Source organism: Schistocerca serialis, chromosome 3 (assembly GCF_023864345.2).
Source record: "Schistocerca serialis cubense isolate TAMUIC-IGC-003099 chromosome 3, iqSchSeri2.2, whole genome shotgun sequence".
NCBI lineage: Eukaryota > Metazoa > Arthropoda > Insecta > Orthoptera > Acrididae > Schistocerca > Schistocerca serialis.
Window position 1 is genome coordinate 2,044,297 of NC_064640.1, and position 27,110 is coordinate 2,071,406.

The 27,110-nt window shown below is 40.0% G+C and overlaps 1 protein-coding gene across 3 annotated transcripts in view; it reads right to left on the reverse strand.

The window, feature by feature from the left end:
* LOC126469657 (biotin--protein ligase) overlaps positions 1-27,110 on the reverse strand; it is a 359,191-nt gene that overhangs the window by 319,266 nt on the left and 12,815 nt on the right. For 2 of the 3 annotated variants that reach the window (XM_050096793.1, XM_050096791.1), the window contains exons 2-3: positions 6,596-6,776; positions 6,400-6,521 (exon numbers count right to left, since the gene is read on the reverse strand). In XM_050096793.1, coding sequence (XP_049952750.1) covers positions 6,400-6,521; positions 6,596-6,740 — 267 coding nt within the window. In that variant the 5' untranslated portion in view covers positions 6,741-6,776. Of the gene's footprint in view, positions 1-6,399; positions 6,522-6,595; positions 6,777-26,395; positions 26,583-27,110 lie in introns of those variants that run through there. The other variant, XM_050096792.1, reaches the window with a different exon arrangement.

Genomic DNA, 27,110 nt, shown 5'->3' on the forward strand with positions numbered 1-27,110 from the left:
CTTTCAGGATGTCTACCGCAACTGCCTCCGCTTAACAAGGATAACCCAAACACACGGTTTGCTCTTGTGGACAGCATCCTCAATGTCCACAGAGTCTTATCCGATGAACAGCGGTTCGTATCTTTGATTGCAGCTCTGCACGAGCACACGGATCTGACATCTGATCTCACCCTCACGGCACCAATGAGGGACTGCTTTGAAAATGCAAAATCTATTATTCTCGAGCACTTGTTGAGAACTCCACAAGAAGCAATTAACCACACAGAGCACAATTTATCATTCAATGAGCTCACACCATCGCAGTTGTGGCAAAATATCAGAGCATTGATCGATCCCTCCTTCCTTTATGACACCGCTTTGTGGTCACTATGGGTAGTGAAAATACTGGAAGCTCTCCAGCAGCAACTTTTATCATACGCCACTGGCCCATTACAGATGCACCTACAGCTAGCAGACGAAACCCATAAAATCATCAGACGTCAACGACTCACCTCAACGCAGATCTCTTTGCCAACAGTTGGCAATACTGCACAGGTCCCAGCACGTACTTTCACACGAGGCCACGCGAGGCCACACTAGTCAACAACCTCGGTCTAGGTACTATCTTGTGGCCATTGCCGTAAACCGGCCGCCCCCTCCGTGCCTCCTCACCCACACCCCCTTTCGGCCTCACCCGATTCCAGCACTTTAACTAAAGATGTCGCACACAGTCCACAGCCGCACCCCGTATATCTGCCGTGTTGGTAACATCACAGAGATGCGACTCAGAACTGCAGCCCTGCACCCAATCTTCCGTTGCGGGACGAGTTAGCCGCATCATCTCACAGGTATTCTACAGGGTGCCTGCAACAATATCAATCTTCACACAATAAACAACTACCACTGGGCAGACTGTACATATGTGACCTCATCGACGACACGTTCTTCCTGGTCAACACCGGCACAGATACCGGCATCAAACCTCCAGCGTCATCAACTTCACCACCAGTGCCTTCCGCCACGACATTGCAAACAGCAAACATTTCATCGGTCACCATCTACAGCTTCACACACCTTCGCCTCAAACTTAAACCGAAATTTTGTTCCAAATGTACATTCAATGTGGTCAACATAGATGAGCCAGTGCTGGGCATCGATTTTCTACAACACTGTGGACTCTTTCCAGAATCCCCTTTCGCTTGTTTCAATATTGCTATATGCCTTACGGACTTAAAAATGCATCTCAGATGTGGCTGCATTTTGTAGACTCATTATTTCGCCAGTTCCCATTTTGTTACGTTTACCTCGATGACATTTTAATTTTCTCCACCTCTGCTAATGAACTCTAGCAACATTTTTCTCGAGTACTCCGCGTGCTCTCAGATAGTGGCACGGAGACAAATGAAGACAAATCCCAGCTGTACCAGATATAAGTTACATTCCCGGGCCACAGAGTGAACTCTGAAGGCATACACCTCGTGTCCGAACGTGTCACTTTTCGTGACCTACGTAGTTTCTCAGGCACAATCAATTTTTTCGGGCACCACATCCCTGGTGCCGTCTCCTCTAACCGAAGCCTCGCCGAGGCAAACCTACCTCGAGCGATCGCAAGGTTACGTAGACCCAGGACGTGACTTGCGCCTTCAGTGATCTAAAAATAGCCCTAGCTAATGCAGTCACACTAGCCCATTTCAGCACCGATGCACCTATCTCAATCACTACAGATGTTAGTAACACCGCAATCGGCACTCTGCTGCAGCAACACATTCACAAAGACTCTCAACCACTACGTTTCTTTTAAAAAAAAAAAACTGTCTGGCTCTCATTGTAAATGGTCAGCATTTGACAGGGAGCTACTGGCCATACACTATCTCTGAGAAGATACTGAGGCACGTGATGTCACCGGTTACACAGATCACTGTCCCCTGGTTGATGCACTGCGTAACTCTGCTAGTGATCTCCCTCCACGTCGCTTCAGGCATACGGATTTCATCCGCCAATATACAACAAACACGTGTTTTATCAGAGGCACGGATAATGTCATAGCAGGCTACATCTCATGCATTAATACTACTACGAGCCTGTCTGATCCCACAGAGCTCGCGCGAGTACAAACTACTCGTTCAAATGGCTCTGAGCACTATGGGACTTAACTTCTGAGGTCATCAGTGCCCTAGAACTTAGAACTACTTAAACCTAACTAACCTAAGGACATCACACACATCCACGCCCTAGGCAGGATTCGAACCTGCGACCGTAGCGGTCGCGCGGTTCCAGACTTTAGCGCCTAGAACGCTCGGCCACAAACTACTGATCTGGAGGTACAGTCGCTAGCTACTAACGACTCCACCTCTCTCCACATTTGACCACATCCTTTCCCTGGTGTCACACAACTGATTCTTTATGATACTTCGACTAACGTACCGTGACCACTTGTACCCCTTTCCTTTGTCAGGCCACTTTCTCTTTGCTGCACGGTCTAGTTCATCAGAGAGACAGAATGACTAGTAACTGAACGTTTCGTTTGGCGACACATCGAGAAAGACTGTCGTGAGAGGACACGAGCGTGCGTACCTTGCCAACGTGCCAAAGTTCGTTGACATGCACGTCCCCATCTGGGACACTTTAAAAGACCGAAGGGGCGCTTCGAACATGTTCGTATCGACCTTGTTGGCCCCCTACCCCATACTAACGGCCACAATTACATTTTGTCAGTCACTGAGCATGAGACACAGTGGGTAGAGGCAGTTCCTTTGAATGATATTTCAGAGGATACCACGACTCGAGCGTTCATTATCTGCTGGCCCTTCTGTTTCAGCTGCACTGCATCCATCAGTACAGGCAATTCGAATCTCTACTCTTCAAACAATAGCGTATCCTATGTGGTGGTAGAATTTTGCACTGAGCATAACTTAATCATAGCTAACACTTGGTTCAAGAATCATAAAAGAAGGTTGTATACATGGAAGAAGCCTGGAGATACTGATAGGTTTCAAATTGATTATATAATGGTAAGACAGAGATTTAGGAAACAGGTTTTAAATTGTAAGACATTTCCAGGGACAGATGTGGACACTGACCACAATCTATTGGTTATGAACTGTAGATTAAAACTGAAGAAACTGCAAAAAGGTGGGAATTTAAGGAGATGGGACCTGGATAAACTGACTAAACCAGAGGCTCTACAGAGTTGCAGGGAGAGCATAATGGAACAATTGACAGGAATGGGGGAAAGAAATACGGTAGAAGAAGAATGGTTAGCTTTGAGAGATGAAATAGTGAAGGTAGCAGAGGATCAAGTAGGTAAAAAGACGAGGGCTAGTAGAAATCCTTGGGTAACAGAAGAAATATTGAATTTAATTGATGAAAGGAGAAAATATAAAAATGCAGTAAATGAAGCTGGCAAAAAAGAATACAAACTCCTCAAAAATGAGATCGCCAGGAAGTGCAAAATGGCTAAGCAGGGATGGCTAGAGGACAAATGTAAGGATGTAGAGGCTTATCTCGCTAGGGGTAAGATAGATACTGCCTACAGAAAAATTAAAGAGACCTTCGGAGAAAAGAGAACCACTTGCATGAAAATCAAGAGCGCAGATGGAAATCCAGTTCTAAGCAAAGAAGGGAAAGCAGAAAGGTGGAAGGAGGATATAGAGGGTCTATACAACGGCGATGTACTTGAGGACAATATTATGGAAGTGGAAGAGGATGTAGATGAAGATGAAATGGGAGATATGATACTGCATGAAGAGTTTGACAGAGCACTGAAAGACCTGAGTCGAAACAAGGCCCCGGGAGTAGCCAACATTCCATTAGAACTACTGACAGCCTTGGGAGAGCCAGTCCTGACAAAACTCTACCATCTGGTGAGCAAGATGTACGAGACAGGCGAAATAACCTCAGACTTCAAGCAGAATATAATAATTCCAATCCCAAAGAAAGCAGATGTTGACAGATGTGAAAATTACCAAACTATCAGTTTAATAAGTCACGGCTGCAAAGCACTAACGTGAATTCTTTACAGATGAATGGAAAAACTAGTAGAAGCCAACCTCGGGGAAGATCAGTTTGGATTCCATAGAAATACTGGAACACGTGAGGCAATACTGACCTTATGACTTATCTTATAAGCTAGATTAAGGAAAGGCAAACCTACGTTATAGCATCTGTAGACTTAGAGAAAGCTTCTGACAATGTTGACTGGAATACTCTCTTTCAAATTCTGAAGGTGGGAGGGGTAAAATACAGGGAGCGAAAGGCTATTTACAATTTGTACAGAAACCAGATGGCAGTTATAAGAGTGGAGGGACGTGAAAGGGAAGCAGTGATTGGGAAGGGAGTGAGACAGGGTTGTAGCCTCTCCCCGATGTTATTCAATCTGTATATTGAGCAAGCAGTGAAGGAAACAAAAGAAAAATTTGGAGTAGGTAATAAAATTCATGGAGAAGAAATAGAAACTTTGAGGTTCGCTGATGATATTGTAATTCTGTAAGAGACAGCAAAGGATTTGGAAGAGCAGTTGAACAGAATGGATAGTGTCTTGATGGGAGGATATAAGATGAACATTAACAAAAGCGAAACGAGGATAATGGAAAGTAGTCGAATGAACTCGGGTGATGCTGAGGGAATTAGATTAGGAAATGGGGCACTTAAAGTAGTAAAGGAATTTTGCTATTTGGGGAGCAAAATAACTGATGATGGTCGAAGTAGCGAGGATATAAAATGTAGACTGGCAATAGCAAGGAAAGCATTTCTGAAGAAGAGAAATTTGCTAACATCGAGTATAGATTTAAGTATCAGGAAGTCGTTTCTGAAAGTATTTGTATGGAGTGTAGCCATGTATGGGAGTGAAACATGGACGATAAATAGTTTGGACAAGAAGAGAATAGAAGCTTTTGAAATGTGGTGCTGCAGAAGAATGCTGAAGATTAGATGGGTAGATCACATAACTAATGAGGAGGTGTTGAATAGGACTGGGGAGAAGAGAAGTTTGTGGCACAACTTGACTAGAAGAAGGGATCAGGTGGTAGGACATGTTCTGAGGCATCAAGGGATCACCAATTTTGTATTGGAGGGCAGCGTGGTTGCATCTTTGGTACAGCAATCTGTAATGTTAAGGCACGAAAGCCTCCCCACCAATGGGAACGTCTGTAGTTCACGGGGGGAGGGTGGGGGTGTGAGGGGGGTTTTATTAAAAGTATATCATTACAATATAGTGCTGTTAAATGTTATTACTTTGTCATAATATCATTACTAGCCACACTATCATCTCAGCTCCCTCTTGATCTTAACAGAGAGTGCCCTCATCCTCACCTAAGCTGGTGGTTTGTCAGACAATTATTCACGATAGAGCATTTTCGTGCATTCCTAGTGACAATATTTGTTCATCAATAGGTGTACACCTATAAATAGCACCTCTCAAGTGTGCCTGTATCTCTTAACAAGGGAAGACAATTCTCTCACATCACCCTGTAGGTTAGACATCCCTGTACAACATATGCTCGAGTGCCTTCAACTTCATGACTGTAGGATACAGTGGAGTTCGTTTCAATTTTGATTAGGGACCTCGAGTTGGGTGCACGTCTTGCAGGGAACTGGATTAGCCAGTAAGATGAGTAGAGAAACCATACAGCCATCCTCTCCTTTAGGGGAATGAAAAGTTCATGTGTGTGGTGAACTGTTTAGAGAGCACACCACCTTCTCTGTCATTTCTCAGGTAGCCACTGCTGATGTTCAAGATATTTAGGACTATGTTTCCTTTTATTGCACCCACCAGAGCGACCCCTTGCCAGATCTGCAAATGAAGTGGAAGGATTCCATATATAACAAGCATCCTGTTGGCAGATACAGAACTGAAAGCACCAGTAAGTTTTAGTTACTGCACTTCTATGTACTGCTCCGACTTCCATCGCCAAGTATACAGTGCTAAGGCGATATGCCTAAACACTGGCTCCACAAAGGCACCAACAGGGTTTGGTAGTACTGGCTAATAATTTTCAACGACAGGTCACTTCATCACAAGCTATACTGCTGACACTGCTGAAAAAGACTAGTGTATTTTGACAGGGTTACTCAATGTGTACATGAATACCAATATCACCTATTTTCCTTCCTAACAGCAGTTTGTGTGGTCACTACCAAAATCATTGTTATGTAAGTGGGAATTCGATGTCACTTTCTATCCAGTGACAAAAATAAGATGTCTTTATGTGATGTTGACAGATGGCATTACATTGAATTTTTCGCAAGACTTTTAACTTCTAACCACACTAAGTATACTGATATCAATTTTAATATTTAAATGCCATGATAATGTAGCTTCACAATTCTGGATTTTAATACTCAAAAAAATATTTCCTTGAATATGTAGCAAATATTGATTTAAAATACAGACAGTAAGGACATCAAAAACTAACAACTTACTTTTGGGAAGACTGTTATGGCACGTTTGTTACCAATACACCAGATTAGTTCACCGAGACGTGCTTGATATTTATTGAAACAACATTTTGAACTAATTCCACGCATCTCCGATGTCAGGCCACCTGTAAAAAGCAGCCCAATTAGACAACTGAAGGATGACAAGTTTCAAGATCCAAATATCTGATGTTGTACTAACTGTTTCCAAGAAATGCTACAACTTTCATTTCCTTATAGAGAACAAGGCTGCTATTTAATGTTATAAGTCTTCTTATTCTAGCTGCCAACAGTCTCAAGCGCCATCCGTGAATTATGGACGTGACCATATAGTACAATGTCAGCATTGTGACCGTAATATTAGCATGTATTTTTCACATTATCTGGAAAAGAGGATAATCATAAGACATAGGAAAGAACACATTTCAATAAAAATTGAGTAAAACTATTAGAATTTTTGGAAAATTATGTTATAATTATACAATCATTGCTACTGAGATAATACTTAATTCCAATATTTGGCAACAACAACTACTACTAGACAATGGTGTTTTAGTCGAACACAAAAAAAACTCACTAGAGACATTTTGCAATTGTAAGAGTGCAAATAGAGTAACAAAATGCTTCCTATCATAGTATGGTACCACGAAGAAAGATGCAGAATGTCAAATAAAACAGTTTTCAGCCGTCTAATTTCCAAACCGTTATTTTATTTGGCTACCAGTTTTGGCGATTTACTATGCCATCTTCAGACCCCCGACCAATGTGTAGGAAGATTCCAACCTCAGTTCGTGTCAAAATAGGGGCCAGACTGGTATCTGTGGATTTCTGCTTGATACAGCGATCCCTTCAGCCATCATCTGCTGACAAATACTCTAGGGCTCCTATTTTGACCAGAACCGAGGTTAGAATCTTCCTACGCATCAGTCAGGGGGCCTGTAGATGGCATAGTAAATTGCCGAAACTTGTAGCCAAATAAAATAACAATCTGGAAATCACAGACAGTTAAAAGGTATTTGATTTGACATTCTGTACTGAACAGCCAAGTCCCACAACCATCTCTGAAAAGATGGACATACAGAGACATGAAGAAAGATGTGTCAAATTAGACACTATTCTTTGGTGACATTATGTGCCTGCCATAAGAAGCCACAAAAGCGTTGCACAATTTACACTGAACACAAAGTTTCAATGATTCTTCCGGAGTAAGCTGATAGTATGGATAGTTAGCACCATCTGCAATAGCACGCTTTCAACATAAACTGGGTCCTTGATATTGCTTATTCTTAATCCAAAGAAAAAAATGAGGTTAGATTAGTTTTCCTAACTTCAAACTTCCGGATTTACTAAGGAATCATTTCCAGCATTATCTTTTGATCAAGGCAAACTTTCAAATATTGTCCTTCTGAAAGGAAATGTTAGATGGCTGCTCCATCATTATGTAGGATGCCACAAACAATATTTACTTCACTTCAACACTGCTGTAGATAATGCTTCTGAAATCACACGATCCATTCTATACTTACACTGGAAGCCCCAGCAGTTCTTAATTCTTCAGGCAAGGTTTTATCTCTCATGCACCTGACCACTCTGCTGTCACTTTATTTGTTTCCTTCTGTATAATGATATTGACTGGCACACTGCAACTGGCAGTATCAATACTTGTGAATGCCAGTGTTATCATCAAAATTCTGATTATTGAGAGTGGGTCCCCACTCCCCATAAAACTGTTTCTGGCTTCCATTAACTACATTCCTCATTCTATTATAGCACTGAACACATGCATCACAAGAGCAACTTCGTTGCAGACCGTGGCTGCTTCTACCGCACCAATATACAGCCAGGGAACACTTGATCTATCAGTACCAAATCACTGTTAACAATTGTATTATTGTAGCCCTTAACAATATACTTACAAGATTGTTATCAACTGTATCACACTGAGAATTAGTATAGCAAAAGCAAATGTTTTGACTGACTCCACTGAGACATGAAATTATATCTTTGCATCTCACTATTACCAAATTTCATCTGTGAGTTAACACTGGTATCATATACCAAAACCTCTCCTTCTGTATCATTACATGACCTTACCAAATATGACCTCACAAAACCCATGGTCACTTGAAAGGGCTATTCAAAGCTTCCCTCCACAGTCGCAGAAGAGCTTTCCATAATACATTTACCTCTGAAATATTCTTCTCATCTCACAAGAATACCTTTTATACAGATGCTACTAGTTGTGGATTATAACTGAACTTAGAGCCAAGATTGTTACCTTATCTACAAAAAGTTGAAATATTACTTAGTTAATCCAGTGAAAGAAACTGGGTGGGAGAAACAGATTTACAACACGTCACACAAGTGACAGTACCACTAATGACCTCGATGCAGATAGGATGTTAAACCCCTGAAGGACAATCCAATCCAAATTTATGACTTCTGCTACCATTTTTTTGCGTTTGTGAAAGATGAGATCATCCAATGAAAGAGTCATGTCAAATTAGTGCAATGAGACTGCAACAACAGGTTCTACAAGGCACTGAGAAGAATCCTGCTACAAGGCTTCAGACAACTGGTCCATAAGAATGTGTGCTGCATTATGCACAACGTCTGGGTATATGTTATTGGTGTCCTGCCCCATTTAAATGACATATGCCAACACTTCAACAACGATGTTCACAGAGATTGGATGAAGATGTACTGGTGCATAGGCCACCCAATTGTCACACTTAAACCCTCCAAAGTTTTGTGGCTGCACACGTAAAGCTTTACATATAGTGAACTGTACCTTAATACATAGTAACTTGAAAAATGCAGCAAGTGACATCATCTAAGGTCAGGCTAGAATATGTGAACAAGTACGGTATCACAGATGTGACATTTGCACATCTGCATTGCACGCACAAAGAACATCTTGAATACCTGATTTGCACTCAACTACATTAATGCTGCGGTGACATATCATATAATATTGTGTAATGACGCTCCACTGAAGATTTGCCATTCATTTTCCTATTAGTTTAACATGTACTCAACTTCTATGGCAAAGATTCACGTACAATCTACACTGTCACATCTGAGGAACAAAACTATAGTGTGCACCATAAGTCAGTTGTAGCTAGCAATCCTTAGACTGTTTTGCTTACTGTAGGTGGTAGTCAGTTGTGAACTTGACTAATGTGTAATATCCGTAAGTCATCTGGCACCTGCAGTTTGAGCTTATGTTGTTTGTAGTTATCTGAGAAACAATGAAATAGGAAGTTAACTACAGAAAAGCATGTATTTGTTTTGAAACATGACCATAATTATGGTGATGTTTGTGATGGAATACTTTCCAAACATCCACCCTCCATCTTGACAAGGCATTGGCAAATTAAATTCAACATCTGAAGAAACGGTCAGTTGCGGGGCTTCCTCGGTCAGGTAGACCAACGTTTGTTACTACAAAAGAGAATCTTAATGTTGTCTGGCTGAGTTTTGAGCAATTGCCGACTAAATCTCAAATAAAAGCATCCAAGGATTACAAGCCTACAAATTATTCTGAAAAGCTGAAACTGAGACCATACAGACCTGCTTTACCGCAAGGCCTAACTGAAACAGGCATAAAACATCCTGCATGTTGTACTCAATCCGACAAGAAGCCGATCCCATGGTTTGCAAAAACATTCTTTGGAGTGACAAAGGGACAGTTACAGAGAATGGCAGAGTGAACACACACACACACACACACACACACACACACACACACACACACACACACTTGTGTCTACTGTGATTCTATGAATCCCATATGGTGATGGAGACAGAATTAACCTCACCTGGTGTGAGTGTATGGACGGGGATTTTTAGTGATAGGCTAATTGAATCCTACTTTTCAAAGGTAATGTCAAATCTGTGCGTTAGCTAAATACGCTTGAAGAAGAGTTCTTAGAAATGGAAAACAGTCCACTTTTTGACCATCTGCAGCCAGTTAAGGAAAAGCTGATAGAGCAACACAATGGAGCACCCCCACATTATGGAGTTATTGTTGGAGACACTCTAAATAAAAACTGTAATGAATGGATTGGCAGAAGAGGTACTACTGAATGGCCTCCATGACCCCCAGATATCACCTCATGAATTTTTCAGTCTGGGTATACTAAAAAATTATATTTATTCCATCAAAATTTGACATGTTAAGCATTTGAACGAACAAAACCAGTCACAATTTGAAAGCCTACAGTCCAAGAATATTTGAGGCAATATTTGTAAATACGTGTTGAGAAGGTGCAATGTTTGCCTAGAACAGCATGGGAACAACTTCGAGCATCATTTCTGGGTTCATTGAACTTTACATGTATTTTCTGTTGATAATACATTTGTATTTCCATATGTTTAGTATTATTGCACCAAACTCCACCCTGCATACAGCTCAGAACTAGCACTTCACCACATATTCAGTTTCACAGAGTACTCTTTGGCATTGGTGCCCTTGCTTAGCTTGCATTTATCATAGATCTCTCATCCAACACAAAGAACAAGTGACTGGAAAAGAGCGCATGTGACTCTTGTATACAGTAAGGATAAAAGAACAGACCCACAAAATAAAAAAATAAAAATAAAAAAACTTCACCTCAGTTTGCTGCATAATTCCTAAGCATATTCTACGCTTGAATATAATAAATTTCCTCAAGACAGAAAAACTTCCGTCCACAGATAAGCATGGATTTAAAAAGCATCAACCATACGAATCTCAGCTTGACCTTTCCTCTTACAATGTCCTGAAAACCATGGATGAAGAACAACAGCTAGATTCCATACTCCTAGATTTCTGGAAAGTGTTTGATACAGTGGCCCACTGCACATCATTAACAAAGGTCTGAGCATGCGGAACAATGGCTCTTGCTATCTACATACATAAATGACCTGATGGAAAAGGTGAGCAGCAATCTTCAACTGCTTGCTGATGACACTGTAATGTATAGGACAGTGTCATCATCGTCGTAACTGCGGGACGATACAGGATGACTTAAATTTCTGTTTGGTTTGGTGAATGGCAGCTTGTTCTAAATATAGAAAAAAGTAAATTAATGCAGATGAGTAGGAAAAACCACTAGGTAATGTTCAAATACAGCATTTTTGGTGTGTTGGTTGACACAGTCACATTGTTTAAACATCTACGCATAACATAACAAATGGAACGGGCATGTCAGATCAGCAGCAGAGAAGAATAATGGTGAACTTCGAGAGTCTAGGAAAGTGTAGCTCATCTATTAAACAGACCATGTATAGAACACTAGTGCAACCCATTCTTGGGTATTGCTCAATTTTTGGGCTCCCCATCAGGTCAGATTAAAGACATTGAAGCAATTAAATGGCATGCTGTTAAATTTGCTAGTAGTAGGTTTGATCAACATGTGTGTGTTAAGGAGATACTGTGTGAACTGAAATGGCAGTCCCAGAAGGGAAGACAACATTGTTTTCACATAAAACTGTTGACAAAATTTAGGGATCCAGTAGCAGTGGCTGACAGCAGAATGACTGACTGGTTGATCTGGAGGAGGGGACCAAACAGCGAGGTTATCCATCACACCAGATTACGGCAGGGTGGGGAAGGAAGTCGGCTGTGGCCATTCAAAGGAACCATCCCAGCATTTGCCTGAAGTGATTTAGGGAAATCACGGAGAACCTAAACCTACATCTACACTTATACTCTGAAAACCACCGTGAGGTGCATAGCAGAGGGTACATCCCATTGTACCAGTTATTAGGGTTTCTTCCTGTTCCATTCATGTATGGGGCACAAGAAGAATGATTGTTTGAATGCCTCTGTGTGTGCAGTAATTATTCTAACAAATCAGGATGGCCAGATGCGGGTTTGAACCATTGTCCTGTCCAGCACCTCACTTGGTGCAGAATGATTCTACTGCTGTCAACATACATTTCACGTAAGAGCCACAAAGACAAGATAAGAGAAATTGGGGCCCATAAAGATGAATACCCCCATCTGTGAGTTGTTGACAGTACAACCAGCCTTTGCTGCTAGTACATTGCGACAGTTTGTTACATTTAATTTAGATGCCAACCAATATTATAAGGTGTTTTTATGAAATAATAGGGTAGGAACGACAAGGCTGTGCTGAAAAGTAATGCCTCCGAGTTTTTTATGGGAGAACTCTTCTAGATTTTTCACATAAGACAAATGTTATTAACATTCTACATCTTTATTCTTCATGACCACATACTTATTTCTCAACATAGTTACCCTGGCAACGAACACATTTCTCCCAGAAACAGGCCAGTTTGTTCATACCGCCACTGTAGAATGTCTGACTTTCTTGACACAGCCACAGCCTCACCTCTGCTGGCACCACTTCATCACTATGAAAGTGAAGTCCTCCAAGCTGTTATGTAAGTTTTGGAAACAGATGAAAATTGTATGGGGCCATGTTGGGTTCATATTGCGATGGGGTGGTAAATAAAGAAGTGTGGTTGAATAGTTCACTCGAATGTGCATATACAAATGTTAAAAAAAATGTTATTGCCAATTTTGGCTCTCACGTCTCAGTGGACGATTTCCATACTTGGTGCATTAGTACACTGTTCCACACTCGCACATTAGTTATAGTTTTGAATTAATATCCATGAGTACAGTTTATGCTAGGGAACAAAAATTAGGCAATTATTATAGCAAAATCAGTTTTCACGACACAGTTCAATTACTATTTATTGGCATTGTCCTTTTCTTTCACACAATGAAATTAGCAATGGTGAGACGGTTTACAGTTTTACTTTAATAATAATTTGACTCCGAGCCCCCAATAGCAGAAATGTAGGCTGCTATAAACGAAAATTACTCAGTTCGAACAGAACCACAAGTCCCACTGTCCTCTTTGTTCTAGCAGTTTCGGCGCGAAATCACAGATCGCCACATGTTCACTTATGCCAATGTATACCTCATAATTCATACTCACACAAATAATCGTAGCATTTCCAGTTCACCAAATATATGCTTGCACACTTGCACCATTAAACAATACTCTTTGTCGAAATAAATCTGCGCGAAAAAAAAATTCTCAAACGACCACATGGGCCACCCACCCTCCAAAATGACTGACCAACGACCGACCACTGGCCAAGATGGCCACTCACTTATATAGGCTCGGACTTCAACTCCCCCCCCTCCCCCCCCAGGTTACGCAAGTACCAATCTCGCCAGTTAAGGTTACAAATTTTGATACATACATCCCTCGACAGAAATAAGTACACCATCGGAACCGCACTAAAAAGTACATCTTATTTACTACGTTACATTAATTTCTAGGATTATCCTATCACCCGTATATCAAGTTTTAGTTTTTGCACAATTTCACCACTTAGCGCAAATTTATTTGTTGACATCTGTGCTGCAAAGTTTTAAAACAGAACTGCATATAGCACCATTTTTTGACGTAACCTATAGCAATCTACACATTGCACAGCTCAAAATCTTCATAATAATTTGCAAACAATGAAAACTATTGCAAGTTAAGTGTACAGTATAACTTAACAAGTTTAAAATACATGTGATGCCACCCAAAATATTATATAATGCCATTCTTTGCGTCACGAATTTTCTATTGAATTTTATAAACAATTTTCCCTCAAACTTTGTTTATTGCTCTTTACAGGCTTAATTATTTATGAATCTTAAAATATGACTACAGCACTCGATCTGCTATGACGAAACGTTTTTAATGAGTGCTCGCTCATCCCTGTAAGTTGTTATTTTTATTAATCTTTCAGTATTCGTGATATTAACCGATTTTGAGGTTAGTATAACCTTTGTGTCTCGTGACTTGAAATAAAGATCGAGCTTTCAGAAGGTGCATACTGCTGACCACAATCCACTGCCGCATCGCTCTTCACCGTAAGTTGCACAGTTTTCGCGTAATGCGCAAAAAAACAAACAATGCCCCAAGTTGCGGGCCACGTGGCCGCCCGGCGGCGGAGACCGTCCCACCAACCGTCGCAAATCTCACGGAAGCGCGCCACGCATTTCCGCGAATCGCGCACCATGTAGCGCACTCACTCTCCACAAAGCAATCCTTGCATACTAGAAATATTCATCTAGTAACATGGGTTTGTACCATCACAATACCTTCACTTGCTAGTGCACGCACACAGTAAATGCAGAAGCAAGTAGCACCGACAGAAAAAAACGCAAAAAGAGTGACTGACCACTCATGTTAAATTAGTCCTACAATGTTAACAGTTTACTTGAAAATCTAGCTGGCGGTGGCATCACCCTAAACTAAGTAAAATTCCCTACGTATTTTGTGCCCAACCAAAAGAAATTTGTAACATATCTGTAAATAACCCCAATCCAAAAAATATATTTTTCCTTAACCATGATTCTAAATTTGTGTCTTCTGTGTCTGTGTGTGTGTGTGTGTGTGTGTGTGTGTGTGTGTGTGGTACAACAGATCTGGCAAAGCAAAACAAACACAAACAAATTTAACAAAATCACAATAACTTTTATCAATTTTTTTAACTTACTTATTTTGGGCAGCATATTATGCACAACACGTTGTTTCCAATCAATCTATTCACTTTGGAACAAGTATCATTTATCAATTTGTTTCACTAGCACTATCACTTCTCACTGCCTAAAATGTCTTCCAGGGATGCCCCCAGACTAGATGCAGTGTCACAGCTTCCTACTCTGGCGCTATTTCCTGTCCTCCCACTAGCCAGTTTCTGGAGCACTACCAGGGATCACACAACATCCCCAATGAAAATCTCATATACACGAAAGTTTTCCCCATTTACCATAGAGTGGTCCAGCCTAGACCCATCCTCATGCAATCCAGAGCTGACACAGCTAAGACAGAATTTCAGGGCAAACCATCACTAAGAAACAGGATAGAGCAACAGCTGGATAGTTGTGCACAACAATCTATTCAATACTAGATTAGAAATGCCCACGTCATTGAGGCAGTACTGCTTGGCAACAAAGCCTCCCTAATCAAAATGATACTGATAATGTGGCAGGAATCGTACAGACTTTAAATAATATCTGACTGTTGTCATGGCTTGACAGCAGAAACTAAAAGATAAACTTTACTTGATTATTGCAGACCACGAATTAAATTCCAGGGTTTGGCAATGTTTCCTAAAAAAAATGACTTAATCTACTTTTAAAAATCTCTATTAAAATTCACCTATACATTTTGTTAAAATATCCTCTATTCATATCATCTAACCCAGACTGAGATTACAAACAGCAAAATGAACTAACTTTAATTTTACAATCTCCATGCTGTGTTGCTTACCCTAATATTCAGTCCACAAACTTGACCCCCACGCACCAAAGGAAGTTTGGTGTATCTACATACAGAACCCAGTGCAAGCAGATTATACATATAAGCCCAACAGTCATTCAGATACCACCACACACAATGTTTACTTCTCCAAAAATTCTTATTAGGCTCATGAGGCTTCACCCTGAGTATATATTCAAAATTTACCACTTTCCCAGGTCTCTCTGAGAACACACCTTTATTCTCTACCAGTAAAACATACAGTTCTTCCCTCTCACTGTCACCAATACCCTTTGTTTCATAGACCTTCCTTTTTATCTCCTCCTCAATCCCTACTTCATCCAACAAACACTGGACCATGTGCAAGCTTACCACTAAATCATCACCTGTTGCATTTACAAATTTTGTCTCCTTTACACATCCCCCAACATTCAATTCCAATACCTGTCCCCCATAGTTAATATTTGCCCCACATTTATTTAAAAAATCTGTACCCAGAACCATATTTATACCTAAATTTTGAATCACCAGGAATGGGTGACTAAACAACTTTCCACCAATGTTTACATCGAACACAGCCTCCTTTCTCACTGGCTTGCTATAATTACCAGTAGCATTTTTTATTCTAACCCCTGTGTCCGGGAATTCTACCATTTTGTCATTCCTAATATAATTGTAGAAACCCTATGCTATCACACTGACTGTACTACCTGTGTCCACCAAGGCTTCGTCACTGACTTTAACTATTGGTTGCACCTTCCTAAAATGTTTCTGCTTGAGCTCTAATTTTGCTAAAAGATCCTCCTCCACTTCATTAGCACAGTACTTTTCCATAGTGCATACTTGCCCCCCATTGAATGATTCTATTTCATTATCCCCTTCAAATATTACTTCACAAGCATCTTTGTGTTCTTTATTTTCTAACCCTAACCATTCTAATTTTCTGGCAAAACTAAACTTCTCCCATACCTTTGGTTCCAACTTCTGTATATACTTAGAAAAATCCACCCAAACGTTTGCATCAAAATCACATACACTCTTCCCCATCCAACCAGTATTCCATTCAGCCTCTTCCATACCCTCATACTGCTCATCCTCATACACAACATAATTATTCACCTTTTCAACTTCATCTCCCTCGTCACACACTAATCTTCCACAATCTGTAACCCTGCAGTTACTCTCCACAGCACATTCTCATTTCATTTACAAAATCCCCCCCTTAAACCATCAAACTCCTTATCCCCATCAAATATTTTCTTGAGTACATCATAATATGCCTCATCCTCAACATTTAACTGCTTTAAACTGTTCACATAATCATATTTCCCTACTGTCCAATTTTCTGGAGTATATTTTTGCAACCATTTTGCCCTTGCTACCCAATCATTTAAGTTCAATTCAGATTCCCCCCTTAGTTCTCCACTGCTCATCATTCTTAGTTTGCTGTTTAACCCCATGCATGTAAACACTAGCACAATTTGTTTCATCATGTTTCATGGATTCAGATACAGCTTTCCCCACCAAAACATCACTTGCATTACCATCCTGCACATTACAAACACTTTCACCAGACATCTCAAAACCAGCCCCTTCTGGCTGCTCACAGCTAACCTCATAAATTTCACCAGACACACTCTCTGGTACATATTCATTTATCACTACATTAACAATAGGCACTATGGCCCCAAAATCATTACCATCATCTACAAAACCATTAGTTTCAGGCACCTTGGCCCTCTCAGAATTAACATTAACATCATCCACTGTATCTGCTTCCATTACACACGACTCAACAAATTTCTTACTATTACTTTCACACACACTTTGGCCATCACACCATCCATCTATACCTTCAGACAGTGCCTTAGTCCATGACCTGTTAATAATGCCCACCAAACCAATACTATCTTTCTCAGAATTCACATCCCCAAACTCTTTACAAAAAACATTCTCAGCATTGATTTCTTCCATTTGGGCCTTTAAACCCCGAACATTCTTCCTCTTAAAAGCTCTCCTTTTTCCATGCTCCATGCACCAGCTCCCCAATACATTTTCATCATTTAAAATGGCCTCCATACCACAAATTCTTTCCTTTCTCCTACTTCTATCATTTTCACACCCCATTTTAGAATAACCACACCTGGTCTGATTATAATTATTATTGTTCCATCTCTTGGCCCTATTGTTTGCAACTTGTCTTGTCCCAAAGTGTACCCCATTTGAGACAACTCCTAATTTAAAGGATGCTGTCCCTGCTGTGTGCTGTTGTTCTGTCCCCCTCTTCCAGGTCCATTTCCCAGCATTGGCCTTGGTTCATTTCTCACATCACTGCCCCTAAAATCCCTTTGACTGTGGCTCTCTTCATTATATCTTCCCCCATTTCCTCTCCAATGTTAATTTATATTTCTGTCCCCATGATGGCTCTGATGATTATTTCCCCAATTCCTATTTCTGTGACCATTTTGATGATTGTTACCCCAATTCATATTTCTTCTCTCCCCCAGATCCCTATGGCTATTCCCTGGATTGTTTCCCTTTGAGCCAGGCCAATAGCACATAGCCTGCTCCATCCTCTCAACAAAGTCTAAAAACTTCTCCACAGAATCAGTGGGGCAATGTATGAGTTCCCATTGTAACTCCTCAGGTAGTCTCCTCCTTAAAGTAGATATTTCTGTTAAAGCACCTAAAGGCTGATCCAGATTTACTAATTTATTCAACTCTTCCTGGCAAAATTCCCTCATAGTTTGTCTACCTACCCTGTACACAGGTCAATTCAGAAACTCTTTTTGCAACCTACACTGCTTATTTTTACTCCAGTATTTGTCTAGAAGCATTCATTCAAACATTTCAAATGAAATGAACTGATCCTTAAATTTGTTAGGTCATGTCTGAGCTGAACCTCCCAGCATTCTCTTTACAAATTTTACTTTTGGCTCATTTGACATCCCAGGCAGAAAACAGTCCTTGCAACTGGCCAAAAAATCCACTGCACGATATCCGTTTTTGCCTGAAAATGTCTTTCCACTAGGCCTGCGTTACTGGAAACCCAGCATGACCCAAAACATTATACAATTCCATCTGGGTAATATTTTCATTTACTTTTGAGGTGACAGTTGCCATTATCTTTCTGAGATCATCAGCTGTGCTGTCTAATTTATTTATCAGCACAGCTTTTGACTCATCATTGCTAGCCACTATTTTCGCACTCACTTCTGCCAAAGACTGCCTTGTCACCTCTTCTCTATCATCACACATCTGCCTTCCCAAAACAATTTCACCCCTCAGCTCAGCCTCAACCGCTTCAACCTTGGAATGCCAGCCAGCTCTCTTCTATTTTTTCTAATTTATTATTTAATTCGGTCACAATTTCTTGTTTCATTGACCCCAACTGACTATTTATTTGGCCCACATTAGTTTTTAATACAGCCATTTCATTTCCCACATCAGTCTTCAGAGAACTTAATTCAGAATTTAATTTAGTTATAAAATTAGTGTCTAAAGCACTTAATTTATTACCCATATCAGTTTTAAATGAAACTATTTAGCTACTCGTATTTTGGAGAAGAGCAATTAATTCTTTAGACATTACAGGGATACCGATTTCCTCCTCTCTCTGAGGACTTTGTGGCTCACTACCACTCCCTGATGACCCGCAATCACTAAGCGATTTTTTAATTTCATGCACCATGTAGCGCGCTCACTCTCCACAAAGCAATCCTTGTATACTAGAAATATTCATCTAGTAACGGGGGTTCGTACCTTCACAGTATGGAGGATGATCAATGATAGTGAACCCAAGGCAGCGAATTGTTTCAGATGTCACAATGCTTCCATGTAGTGTGGCACTGTCATGCTGAAGGAGACAGTGCTCCATGCATGGACCATCTCTTCAATTCATTCTTTCATGTTTTCTGAGGGCCTCTCATGCACCACATAGCTATGTTAAACACCATCCTGTTACTTGCTACAATTCCAAACCTTCTAGAAGCAGAGGGTTGCAACTTACATTAGCGAAGCAGGAAAGTCGACTGATTAATATATGTGACACGTAATTCCTCAAGCGACATTGACAACAGAATATAAAATTCAGAGGCTTTACTTTTCAGCACACCCTCATACATTACAAAAAAGTTCACCCCAGCTTCAGGTGTGAGTTCTTACAGCTCAATTTGATGTACATTTTTTTTTGGTCTTCTTCATACTCAACAGAGGGCATCATTCATGTTTGATAAGGCAGAAAATGCATTAGTACTATATAAATAGTTAGAAGTCAGCAGGAAAGTATCTTTTATAAGACTAAAAGCAACAAACCCAAGGCTGAAACCTGGAAAGGAGTTTTACCATGAACAATATGCGTGCCCTGTTGCAGGAATTTAATTGCTTGATTTTAGTAAATGGCATATCAAAATCCCTGTATAAAATGCCTTGCTAAAATAGTATAGTTTTAAAAATGGTCTCATCACATTTATATTGAAACTCAGATTATCAGTTACTTTATTAATGCATTTGTTGTAATGTGGTGTTTTTGGAAACCTGTTGTATTTACCACAGGTGTTATAAGTACAAACATTATTCATCACCAGATCATGAACACTGTACTCTTAAGCTACTGATAAAGATGACATGCTGATTGGCATGTAATCATACTATGATTTGGGTTCTTTTTGTATATATAATGTTAAGGTTTGTTTTCAATCACTAAGATATACACTGAAGCACCAAAGAAACTGGCAACGGCACGTGTATTCAAATACAGAGAGATGTAAACAGGTAGAATACAGCGCTGCAGTCAGCAATGCCTATACGAGACAACAAGTGTTTGTCGCAGTTGTTAGATTGGTTACTGCTGCTACAAAGGCACGTTATCAAGATTTAAATGAATTTGAACGTGGTGTTGTAGTCAGCACATGAGCAATGGTACATAGCATCTATGAGGTACCGATGAAGTAGGGATTTTTCTGTACAACCATTTCACAAGTGTACCGTGAATATCAGTAATCTGATAAAACATCAAATCTCCGACAGTGTTATAACTGGAAAAAGATCCTGCAACAATGGGACCAACAACGACTGAAGAGAATCGTTCAACATGACAGAAGTGCAACCCTTCCCAAACTGCTGCAGATTTCAATGCTGGGCCATCATCAAGCATCAGCACGTGAACCATTCAACAAAACATAATTGATATGGGCTTTCGGAGCTGAAGGCCCACTCGTGTATCCTTGATGACTGTGTGGCACAAAGCCTTACGCCTCGCCTGGACCCATCAACACTGACATTGGACTGTTGATGAGTGGAAATATGACCGCCAAGTGAGATCGCAGGTATTTTCCTCGTCCGCTAAAAGAACTTTTTTAAGAGGAAATAGTGTCAAATTTAAATTTTCTTTGTTTTGTGTACTTGCTGTAGTGTCCGTTCTTGTCACACAACTGAATATTAGCGTCCCAGCAGAGCTCTTTCTTGAAAAAACTTGTTCTTTAGCTTAAGTCCCGATAATTGCAACATAACGCGAAATTTTGCGTGACATAAACACAAAAAATTCTATTCAAGTTTTCTTGATAGTGCAAAATTCATTTAAAAAAGACAACTACTAGCTTCATCAGTGTCTATTGTTGCAATAGAAGTGTAATTAAATGTTTCCAAATCATATTTAACTAGCACATTTCGTATTGTTTACTAGTTAGATAGACGTGATCTAGGCCAAAATTTTCCAAGATATAAACGTTTAAAAACATGAACAAACACGTTTGATAACGTAAATTCTCTAAAAGCAAAGTAATTACAAATTCATTCTTCTGCTCAAATGTTCAAATGTGTGTGAAATCTTAACTGCTAAGGTCATCAGTCCCTAAGCTTACACACTACTTAACCTAAATTATCCTAAGAACAAACACACACAACCATGCCCAAGGAAGGACTCGAACCTCCGCCGGGACCAGCCGCACAGTCCACGACTGCAGCGCCTCAGACCGCTCGGCTAATCCCGTGCGGCAATTCATTCTTCTGTCATTGTATCTCTAAATCAGTACAAAAACAACAACCACCACACATATGACCTTTGTGTCGCTTTTTGTTTACACACTGCCAATCTCGCGTCCTTGACAAATGTAAAACATTCTTTAAACTTAATCATTCTTTCGAAATTGACATGAGTGAGAAATGTGGGAGCTGTTATAGGGTAGTGAGTAGAGGGATTTGTTGCCAATATTGTAGGAAATAATTTCACTGAGGGGGATGCAGTGGGGAGAATATTGGGAGAACAGAAGAGGCTGTCTCCTGGAACTGCAGAGTATGCAGTAGGAACATTTTGATAGGGGGACAGGAAAGAAAAATCTGTGCCCTCCAGGCACAGTTGGAGGAAGCAAGGAAGGAACTCATAAGGATCAAGAGAGATAGAGGGGAGGAGGGTGGTTGGGAACTGGCAGTTGATAGGAGGATAGGAAGAAAGAGGACGCAATCTGACAGTTTTATCAACAACACCAAAAACAGGTATCTACTACTGCCAGAGTTAAGTGGAGAAGAGCCTCAGGTAGAACGAGGAGCAGAAAGTGTGCAGCACAATTCAGCTAAGGGCAAGAAGCCTAAGAACGTACAAAGTGTTAGGGAGAGGACAGTGCTTCTGCTAGGTAGTGGTCATGGGCGAGGTGTAGGCCCTCAGTTACAGGAAAGTTTAGGGGCAGCATACCAGGCCACCAGTATCTTCAAGCCCAATGGAGGGCTAAGTCATGTGATAGAGGACCTAGGGTCTTTATGTAAGGACTTTACAAAAGAGGACCATGTAGTGATAGTGGGTGGGGCGGGAAACAGTCTGGACAGGGATGGGGCATATGACATATGTGGTGACCTGGACAAGATAGCTTCCCTGACTCATGGCACCAACGTACACTTTGTTCAGCTGTTCTGGCGTCATGATCGACTGCACCTCGATGGAGCTGTGAGGTGAATCAATGTGGGGTTAGGGATGGCTCTGAGGACAGCCAACTTTGCTCACGTTTCCCTGGTGCCCGTCGGGACTATCAACAGATGGGGTTTCACTAGGCATGGCCTACACCTAAACAGGACTGGGAAGGGAAGATTGGTACAGCTGATTCATGAAAGTATAGGGGGTGGATCTCGGGCCACACATGGTCAAATACCTGTTGTCATAGGCAGGAAAAGTAGGTATTTTAGGACAAATCCAGACAACAGGTTCCCTTGCCTACAGAGTATGTCTAGTAGTTTAAAAAATACCGAAACACTCTCTCACAAAACAGATTTTAACACTCCAAATACCACACATACCAGATGTCACAAAGAAAAACAAACCATTGGAAAGAATAACATGGGGAATTTCACAGACTTAACAATCCTCCATCAAAACATGCAATCAATAAAAGATAAAATACAGCTATTAGAAGTTGAGCTCCAATCTTTGAACTGCACAGTAGTTTGTATTACTGAGCACAGGTGTAGAGACACAGAAATCCAACGTATAGTATTATCATTGTATGAAAAGGCAAACTCTTACTGCAGAACTACTTCAAGGGGTGGACGATTATGCATTTATATCAGAAAAAGAACACAGTTCAAATCAAGACATGACCTCAGTGCCGCAAGTGAAAACAAACACTTTGAAATATCAGCTATTGAATTAACAGGGCTTGATATCACCAAGAAATTAATCATTTTGTGTGTGTATAGATCTCCCAGTGGTGGTGTGGACAATTTTTCAGTAAGTTAACAGAAGTTCTAGATAAAGTATCAAGTACAAAGGTCACCATAATTCTGTGTGGGTACATTAACATCAACACTAACATCATAAATGAATCCAGCAGCACCTTCATAAACATCCTTTATAGTTTTGTCATGTCCCTGGTGGTCAATAGTACAACAAGGGTTACTGCAACGACTGCATCAGTAATTGACCATGTGGCCACAAATATGGACAGGGAAAAATGTGATGTAGCTGTAAAAGATCTCGGACTATCAGACCATCTCTGTCAAATAACAACAGTAAGATCAGGCATCGAATCATTCCCTAAACTACAAGCCTACAAACGACATCTATCACAAATCAAAATAAATGATTTTTCAAAGGAACTAGAAAAACAAAGCTGGGATGAAGTGTATAAGGAAACCAATGTGAATATGAACTTCTCTAAACTCTCCACATTGTCTAAATTGAACTTTGAAAAGGCATTTCCAAAAGGTTGCATGTCTGTATCAATATCTCACAAAAACAGATGGATAAAAGTAGGTATTAAGAAGTCCTCCCAAACACTTAAACACCTCAGTTCCGTGAAAAAGATTCGCAATGATCCAGAATTATTGAATTTCTATTATAGATACAAAAATATCTATAGGAAGTTGCTGATTGCAGAAAAAAGTCATTTAATGACAAAATAATATATAATGCAGAGAATAAACGCAAAGCAGTCTGGGATGTTATAAAAAAGGAAACAGAGAGACGCAAACAAACACAGAATAACATACTGCTAAGGGAGGAGGATAAAGTAATAAATGATCCACAGCACTTTGCAAACTATGTAAACGAGCATTTTTCAAGTATTGCAGAGAAGTTACAGCAAAAATTCCCCAAAACAAATATAACACCTGTAAATAATGTTGCACTCAATACAATGATGTTACTTCCAACAAGAAAAATTGTCCAGAAACTAAGAAGTCAGTAGGCTTAGATGAAGTACCAATGTGTGTACTGAAACAACGCATAGAGATTATACAAGGCCGCTTAACAAATATAATAAATGAATCCTTCACATCAGGGACATTTCCAGAGCAGTTAAAACAGGCAAGAGTTGTACCTTTGCTTAAGAAGGGTAATGCAGAAGACATAGAAAATTACCGGCCCATTTCCCTGCTGTCACCATTCTCAAAAATAATAGAAGCAATTATGAAAGACAGATTAATGAATTACCTGAATAAATACAATCTTTTAAGCGAATCACAGTTTGGTTTCCGAAGTGGCAAAAATACGGAGTCAGCCATAGTACAATTCACGAAAGTTTTACTTGATGCTCTTGATACAGATGAGTGTGTCACAGGCATATTTTTGGATCTTTCTAAGGCATTTGATACAGTCGACCACAACAGTCTAGTAAATAAATTAGGAGCATTAGGAATAAGAGGGGTAGCTAATGACTGGTTTCGATCATACCAAACAGATAGGGTACAAAGAGTAGAGATAACACATACTTCAAATAGATCCAAACATTTAGTGAAACACTTATCAGAACCAAAATACATTAATATAGGGGTTCCGCAAGGTAGCATATTAGGACAAATTTACATCAATGACTTTCCCAGTAGTATTACTCATGGTGAAAAAATTCTCTTCGCTGATGGCAGCAATATTATAGTCACTGAGAAAACAAGAGAACTCCTTGCCGAGAAAGCAATAAAGTGACATTGAACATAAAGAAAACTAATGCCATGAATTTCAGTTTGAAGAGGAAAAATGACAATGTTAAATTAAATGTGGATGACACCTCTCTAGACTGTGTAACAAATGGAAAATTTCTAGGAATGAATATTGATTCTCAGTTGAAGTGGTGTGAGCACACAAAGGTACTTGCAAACAGAATGTCATCAGCATGTTATGCCCTTAGAATCCTATCGTCAGTATGTAACATGCAGGGTCTTTTAGTTACATATTATTCATATGTACACTCAATTGTTAGCTATGGCATACTTTTTTTGGAGAACAAAGGTACAAAATATGAACACAATTATGCAAACTCCAGAAAAGAGCCATAAGAATAATAACCAAAAATACTAGTCGAACTCATTGTAAAGATCTGTTTAAAACACTGGGGATTTTAACTGCTCCATGTGAATACTTTTACCAGTCAGTTGTACACATCAAAAATAACGTTGGTAATTACTGCACAAACAGCTCTGTCCATGACCATGCAACAAGAGATATACTCAACTTACATTTACCACGAAAAAATAGACATAAAACTCAAAACAGCATTTTCTAACAAGGAATAAAACTGTACAATAAATTACCAAAAGAGATTAAAGAAATTGCAAAAATACACTTATTTAAAAAGGCAGCTAAAAAGTACTTATTAGGCAATACATTATATACATTGGAGGATTAGCCTACTTACGTAAAACAGAGTGGGGGTTTGATAAAAAAAATTGTTATACAAATAAATAATAATAGCGATTATAAAACCTCGAACATTCCAGATAACACCTTCACTTTATGTTTTTTTCCCCCCTTGTTTTTCCTTTCTAGAAACACTTACCCCCAAGCTATGCATTGAACATTACTAACACACCTATTCTTCTTTCTGAGCTCAACATGTCACTCCTCGTGGAGGGATGCCGACTCATTTTTTCAGGATAGCAAATGTGAAGTTGCGGTACAGAAAATGGCCCAGAGATCACCTGTGTGTGTGTGTGTGTGTGTGTGTGTGTGTGTGTGTGTGTGTGTGAAGTGTTATGAAACAATGTGTGTAGATTGTGTACAGTGACTGATAGTGATATATGAGTGAGCAGTGTGGCATTACATTATTTAATAAGTTATTTGCAAAAATAGATTTATACCAGGAATAAATCTAATGATTGTCTCTAACTAGAAGTCTGTAAATATATGTGTATACGAATTAGCTTATTTTAAATTAATCTAAACTTGTAAATATTTTGAGATGATACTTCTACATACAACTCTGACAGGTGGCACATACATAAGCATCCTGTCTGATTACCTGCATCCGTTCATATCCATTGTGCATTCCAATGGACTTGGGCAATTCCAGCAGGACAATGTGACAACCCACGCGTCCAGATTTGCTACTGAGTGGCTCCAGGAACACTCTTCTGAGTTTGAACACTTCCTCTGGCCACCAAGCTCCCCAGACACGAACATTATCGAGCATATCTAGGATGCCTCGCAACACAGTATTCAGAAGAGATCTCCACCCCCTCGTACTCTTACGGATTTATGGGCAGCCCTGCAGGATTCGTGGCGCAAATTCACTCCAGCACTACTTCAGACATTAGTCGAGTTGATGCCACGTCATGTTGCAGCACTTCTGTGTGCTCGTGGGGGCCCTACACGGTACTGGGCAGGTGCACCAGTTTCTTTGGCTCTTCAATGTATATCGCTAATGAGGAAGAAGCTGAAGATATCTGTAATGACTGGAATAATGTTTTCAGCAAGTTTTTTAATCACAACTATACTCACTCCATTATCACCTACCGCCTCAGATGAGATTCTCATTATTACTTTCCAAAGTGTTTTTTTTAAATAAGTTTCAAAAAAATTTACCTGTCATAGTTATAGTATTATGTGGTTGTTGAAACAAATTGCAAAAAAATTTGAGAGCTGCCTGGTATCAAGGGAATTAGTTTAATTCACCTGCAGAAGCTTGAGTTTATAGTTCCTATACCAAGACTGACCCCCCCCCCCCCTCCCAGCCT